Source organism: Salvelinus sp. IW2-2015, linkage group LG13 (genome assembly GCF_002910315.2).
Source record: "Salvelinus sp. IW2-2015 linkage group LG13, ASM291031v2, whole genome shotgun sequence".
NCBI classification, from domain to species: domain Eukaryota; kingdom Metazoa; phylum Chordata; class Actinopteri; order Salmoniformes; family Salmonidae; genus Salvelinus; species Salvelinus sp. IW2-2015.
In genome coordinates, this window is record NC_036853.1 from 19859695 (window position 1) to 19866941 (window position 7247).

General features: G+C 42.2%; 1 protein-coding gene across 1 annotated transcript in view; it reads left to right on the forward strand.

Moving 5' to 3' along the window:
• The window catches only part of LOC111972260 (ras-specific guanine nucleotide-releasing factor RalGPS2), a 163753-nt gene that overhangs the window by 92864 nt on the left and 63642 nt on the right, over positions 1 to 7247 (forward strand). Inside the window, exons 7-9 of the mRNA XM_070445986.1 lie at positions 2278 to 2367; positions 2494 to 2586; positions 3288 to 3414. Coding sequence (XP_070302087.1) covers positions 2278 to 2367; positions 2494 to 2586; positions 3288 to 3414 — 310 coding nt within the window. The remainder of the gene's footprint in view (positions 1 to 2277; positions 2368 to 2493; positions 2587 to 3287; positions 3415 to 7247) is intronic.

Sequence of the window (7247 nt, forward strand, 5' to 3'; positions counted from 1 at the left end):
AGCGTCAGTATTGTGTATAGTTGATGACATATTGATGTATTGGTCTATTACACAGACAGGCAGGATATACATTTGGTGAAGTGCATATTTCCTTTGTTTTTCCTGTGGGTAGGTTAGGTGACATCAGCGCTCTAGATCTCTCTGATCCACGCTGATCACTCTGTCTCTCTCCGTCTGTCTCTCGCTTCCTCACTATCTCTCTCTCTCTTTTTCTCCTCCTCTCTCAGGCTCTCGCTCTCTCTTACATACTTTTTCTCTCAATTCAATTAAATAAATGCTTTATTGGCATGAATGGGTGTTTGCCACTGTTGCCAAAGCAATGTATATGAAGTATGACACAAATGAACAGTATGTGTGACAAACAATTTTAATATCAACAAAAACAATTATACTGTACATAAATAATACACAAAAAGGAAAACTGCAACAATTGAGAAATTAAATCTAGAAGGGGTCATGTACATGACATGGTGGGAGCTATTGTCACTTGTCTTATGACAGGCCAGGACACACTGCAGAAAGCTCTATGTTTTCACCTGACAAAATGCTGATTGTTTTTTTCTCCTCAACATGCAGTTCAAGAAATCCTGAAATGCTTTCTTTAAATTTCAGGAGATAAATACCTAAATAAGTCATTGGAGCAGTTTAGTATGAAGTGCTGCTCATTCTCTAGTTCACCCAACCCACAGTGCTTACATCGTTTTTCTTCGCAGACCTTCCATGTCTTTCTGTTTTCTATTTGTTTCTCTCTCTTGCTCTCTCTCCCCTCTATCTTTCTCTCTCTGGAACACAGTGTACAGACAGCTTTAGACTATAAAAGACTCAGGATGTTTGATATCAGCTTATTTTCCCACCATTACCACTCCTCTTCCATCTTTCCATTCCTCTTCCCTCCCTCTCTTCCCTTCCCTCTCTCCTGAGGGTGGTTGGACCAGACACTGACCAATTCATTGACGTTGAGCTCTTGGCCAATTGATATATTGGTCAGATCACTTTGTTCTGTCGGGGGGTTCTCACACACACACACACACACTCTGACCACATTCTCTTACATACCTTTTATGGGTAGCTGTTGATACATCAGCTGGTGTAGTGCTGCTGGATCATGGGGGAGCAGTGCTCCCTTACATTTATTTTTATTTTTTATACATACACAGAGCTGGTCAAACTATTTTTGGAAATTGAATTCTGATAATTTATGTATGATTTATAGTTAATTACCACAAATTACATAAAAATTATAGTATGACAAACCATATAAATATTTATAGCAACCTAGAGGTAGGTAAATGGTGGTTTGTTCCACGTCTCCTCTCTGGCGGTGTCGAGAATGATGAAGAGCTGTAGGCTACTTGTGTGTACTGCAGAGGCCGGTCAGAGGCTTGTCCACTTTGACCAATCAGATCATTGAAAAAATAATCACGAGCAGTTCCTATCCTATTTTTAAAGGGATACCATCTTTATGTCTCAGTTTCCAGTGTGAAGGAAGTTAGAGGTAGTTTCATGAGCCAATGCTAACTAGTGTTAGCGCAATGACTGGAAGTGTTTTTTATTTAACCTTTATTTAACTATGCAAGTCAGTTAAGAACAAATTCTTATTTACAATGCTGGCCTACCAAAAGGCAAAAGGCCTCCTGCGGGGATGGCTTGCTGGGATTATAAATAAATGAATGGGTATCTGCTAGCAAGAAAGGCTAATAGTTTAACACATCTGCTTTAAAACAGTCATTCAAGAAGATCTACATGCATATTCCCATGAAACTGATTGTGATCAAATTATTGGCATGCAGATGCCGTTTCGCCGGTAAAATGTAAATAATTATCATTCACGATTGACAGCAATGATGGCCTATTTTGAAACGAGGTACAGTATGCCTAACTTGGAGAGTGAGGGTATTAAAAATAGAAAAGTTTCTTCCACCACTGGCTGGAGTCTGATGAACTTTCCTCCATTCCAGTAGCCCTCCTACCCCTCTTCTCCTCCAGTGCTCTTGTTTCCCCCAAAGATAGTATTGCAGACAGAACAGCTAATCTGATGAACATTCCCATTAGTTCAGCTTCTCTGCAGACATTGTGATCTGACCTGTGTGATGTAGTCTGAGTCTGTCCTGAAGGAACATTATACCTGATGTTAAATAGCTGTTATGTTTAGTCCGCAATCACATGTATGAGTGTGTTTGTCTACTCTGTTGGGAAGTCCTGTTTAACCATCTGTGTCAGGTGCCGTTAATCACTTTGTGCTATGCAAAATAACAAATTGATTGATTGTGTCTCCAGACAACTTTCTGGGTGGTGAGGGAGATCCTTCATGCTCAGACCCTGAAGATCAGAGCTGAGGTACTCAGTCTGTACATCCGAACTGCCAAGGTAAGGAACACAACACTGTACTGTTTATTCTCAACAGATTCTTGGTTCATTTCCACATGAGTGGACAATAAACCTATATTAATGCAAATGTGTGTATACATTTCGAGTGTTCTCTGTTCCCAACAGAAACTGTGTGACATAAACAATCTGCATGCAGTGATGGCTGTGGTGTCGGGCCTACAAAGCGCTCCTATCTATAGACTCTCCAAGACGTGGGCGGTGAGTTACTGTGTGTGTCCATGCATCTCAAAACAATGGTCTTTCTCTAACCGCACCTTACAAAAAACTGAGTTGGTTGAAAATGTGTTGACGGTGTGTTGTAGAGCAGTGGCAGATGTAAATTGTCTTTATCTCACCAGTCATAAGTCATTACATGGTCATTACTGGAATATCTACTGGTTTTGTGTAAATGAAGCATCTGTGTTGAAACTTCAGCGAGAACATTGATTTAACGTGCACTGTCCCTGTAAAAAAGAAACTCTCATACACAAACTCTCACTCACTGGTCACTCTCTCGCTTTATTTCTCTCTCACACTCTCTCGCTCTCTCTCACGCACTCTCTCACTTTCTGGCAGGGCTGAAAACCAGACTTAGCTTGCCGGGTAATGCACGGTATTATATTGCACTCTGAAGTGACCGGAAAATTAATAAATTAGAGTGAATGAATTTGAATCACAATGAGGCCATTCCAGGGAAATTATCCCCAGTTCCCCCGCCACAACAATATTCCTGGCTCCAGGCTGGATATTGTGCTTCTTACGTCCAGATTTGAGCTCTTTCCCCCCTCTTTTTATCCCTTTCTCACTTGCTCCCTTGGCTCTTGCTTTCATATGTTCCCATTTTTATTTATTTAGTCTGTGAATGTTGAATTAATTCTCTGTATGTGTACAATAATTCAACTCTCTCTGTCTCTGTGTAGTTGTTGAGTCGGAAGGACAAAGCAACGTTTGAGAGGTTGGAGTATCTCATGGCCAAAGAAGACAACTACAAGCGCCTGAGAGACTACATACGCAGCCAGAGCATGAACTCCTGCATACCATACCTGGGTAAGATGCAGACACTTTCCCGTCGTTATTCTCCCTGCCATTTGATGTAGGACTGAGAAGCTCAGTTCTGGTGACTTTTTAAAGGGACTTTCTACTCTAAAATGAATGAAAATAAAAGTATACTGACACCATCTAAAATATAATTTCCACCTCTAGAAATGAGGCCAAAAACGTATTGTTACAATTATTTTAACATATTGAACCATGCATATAGCTTATGCATGGTCCATATTATCAGGTATCCAATTAGCAATCAGCATTATCACCTGTAGCCCAACTGATGCAGCATAGTGGCTAGAAATAAATAGGCTGAAGAATGGGGTTGCCTATCTGCATTTACCCGATTGAGCTCATCATTAGCTAGATCCCCAAGTGTAATCTTTTAACTAGTTACAATTCATCAATATGATGCTATGTCCCAAAAAACTAGTATGAACACAGTGAATATAATGTAGGCCTACCTGTTAGGGTAACTTGGGGTAAAACGGKCCCTGCCTGTACCTCACACAAACCACTTTGTAATCATAATAATAATAATCATCCCCTAACACTTTCCCTGGTTGCCACCACTATTGCTCAACTAAACATTTCATCTGTCTCATCACAATTTAAGTCACTCCCCCAAAAATATTTTGCGGTAGGGTGGCAATTTTCCCCAAGTTGCCCTACAATTTACTCTCACCTATGCACTCACTGCAAATTGCAGAGCTGTAATGTGCTTAACCATGCCCCTGCTAAAAAAACTCAGGGTTTAAAATGGTGCAGTTTGCGCATATTTTGGAGTTGAGAAAAAGTATGAATGGAAAGCTGGGTTCCTCACGATTGCGTTAAGAATTGTTGTGCATTGACTGTTTGTGAGAATGTCTCTCTCCCCATGGCACTCGCCACTTGAATGCGTCTTGAGAGAAATATTTATCTCGCATAGAACGCACAACAACAAGCCGACTAGGTAAATATATAATGGGGTTTGAATTGTTTTTACACATGTTGTTCCATATTTTTTTGCCGTGACGGCAATGATTTTGCTGTGGCGCGGCGCCACAGCTAAATGACTGCAGCGGAAACACTGACCCATGTGCCGCTCATAGCTGGACTAACACATGAGTCATGGAGAAATCATTAAAAGTCACATGTTATTTATTTTTCCTCTGCTTCATCATTTTATATTTATTCCCCCTTTCTTTCCTTCTTTTCCTCGTTGAGAGCTGGCAGCACAGACTGTCTTACTGAGCACTAACAAGGCCCAGGAATCCCCTATGAACTACAGGGGGAAAACACATCCGTCTTCTCGCAATCGCTCACTTTCTTTCTCTTGTTTTCTCTTGCTCTCTCGCTCTCTTCACCTCTCTCCCTCCCCCTCACTCCCGCTCTCTCACTGTCTCTCTCTGTGTGTGTGGTTGTTTGTTTGTTCTGTTTTTCTTTTGAGGACTAGATGGAATGTTTCTTATTTTATTAGCTCTTGTAAAACTCGTGATTCTCTGTAGTTCCTCTTGTGGTACATATGAATGGGAAAAGGCAGGAATAGTGCTCTCTCTTACAATCACTCCACACTCTGTATACAGTAGAAGCAGCCATACTTTGTGTGTGTACACAGAGTGTGGAGTGATTGATTGACTTCCCTCTCTGACTGGTATCTTAGTGATGTGTTTCTGCTCTGTTTCCACACCGTGGCTGTGTTGTCCCTCAGTGGAGGGTGTGTGTTCTTCAGTGGAATGTGTGTGTTATGTTTTATTTTTTACCCGGAAGTCCTCACAAGGATAGTAAAACGAGGAACATTTTGACAAGTGGGGACATTTCGCCGGTCCCCACAAGGAAAAAGGCTATGTTAGGAGTTAAGGGTTAGGAGTTAAGGGTTAGGAGTTAAGGGTTAGGAGTTAAGGGTTAGGAGTTAAGGGTTAGGAGTTAAGGGTTAGGAGTTAAGGGTTAGGAGTTAAGGGTTAGGAGTTAAGGGTTAGGAGTTAAGGGTTAGGAGTTAAGGTTTTGGGAAAATAAGATTTTGAATAGGAATCAATTGTTTGCTCCCAACAAGGATAGTTAAACAAACCTGTGTGTGTTGTTCCGTGGAACCCTGCTGCTATTAGAGCTAGAGGTTTGTTCATCTGAGCGTGTGCAAACCAGAGATGTATAATACTCATAGTACAAACAGGCAAACGGCTGCTCTGCTAACAGGAGATTGCTTATTTGAGGTAGCTACCTTACAAAACCCCTCAAGCAGTCAAATGCATCCATGGCAGTAGTCATGAGGGGCCTTTGCTCTATGTCAGTCCTAGTACTGGGAAAGGGATTTGGGAATGACTTCTGAGATATGACAGTCCGGGATATTAGAAGAGATGAATGGGATATAGGAATTGAGTCGTAGGGGAATCTTCAGTTGAAGTGCTGAATCCAGTGTGGCTCAGTTGGTAGAGCGTGGCACTTGCAATGCCAGGATTGTGGGTTTGATTCCCGCGGGCAACAAAAAGTATGAAAATGTATGCGCTCACTACTGTAAGACGCTCTTGATAAGAGCATCTGCTTAAATGGCTAAGCAGACTTTCTGTACCGGAAGAGGCACACACATACACTCCCGCACACACACTGACCTGAAATTCACACTGTGGTCTGAGATTTTGAATGGGAATCAATGGTTTGGTCTCCATTTGGCCTGTTGACATAAGTAGAGGAGTTGGTTGAATTCAATAAGCTGTGTATGTGTCTAAAGGGACACACATATTCGAACCTTATTGAATTTAACCACACTTCCACCCCTTTACGCGGCAGACCATTACAGAATTGGCTGTTACAGAAGATTCACCCATGTTCTGAGGCAAATCCCTGGCTGCACAGAATAGTGCCAGGGCCATTGGCGAGGTGTCTGTGGTGCAGTAGGGTTGGAGCTGGGCTGTGGAGGAACCAATGTAATGGAAATATGAGGGCAAAGTGTCAGATGAGAGAACTATGCCAAGTTGCTATCCAACTCTCCAAACCAACTCTCTTCAATTTCCCTCTGTTTCCATGACCTACAGCCACAGTATTGGAGCCAGAGATACAGCAGCGGTGTGTGTGTGTGTGTGTGTGTGTGTGTGCATGCCTATATATTGTGTGTGTGTGTGCATTAGCTCATCATCCTTGCAGTGCTAGCTGTGGTGTGTGTGTAAAGACTAACGGCTCCTTAGGGACCTGGGTCAGAGGAGAATCATAACTTTAGGACGTATCTTAGTAAAACTGAAAGCTTAGCATTTTAACACGGAAAGAATGTCCCCCTCCCTCCTGTCTTTTTTCATTCCCTGCTCCCCTCCCCTTTTTCTTTTTTGTGTCCTTTCCTTTGTGTCTTCAATCCATTTCTCTGTTGATCACTCCTTTTATCTCTCTCGTCTCCCCTCTACTTCAGTATCATTTTCCCCTGTCCTCTCTTTCTCCACTTTCACCTTTTTGTTGTTCTGACTCCAGGCTCTCTCTCTCTCTCGCTCTCTCTCTCTCTCTCTCTCTCTCTCTCTCTGTCTTTGTCTCTCTCTCTCAACTACAGAAATGTGGTTCTCATTGTTCCTCCTCCCCGTTCCTCCTCTCTCCCCCTCTTCTCCTCCTCTACTCTCCAAAGCTGCATTCTTTCATTATGAACTCCTGCATAATGAGAGGTTTCGTAAGACTTATCATCCTCCATATTTACTACCTCTCTGTTCCTGATAGCTCCTTCATACAGCGGTATAATCAAACGTATAAGGTTTACGCCAGCTGTGACAAAGCGGACTTACTAGGTTGACTAACTGTCCTGGAAAATGTTTGTTGGCCATTGGGTGGTTGGGTGCGAAACGGAGAGAGTGAGATTGTGTGAATTAGAAGTCGTGAGAGCAAAG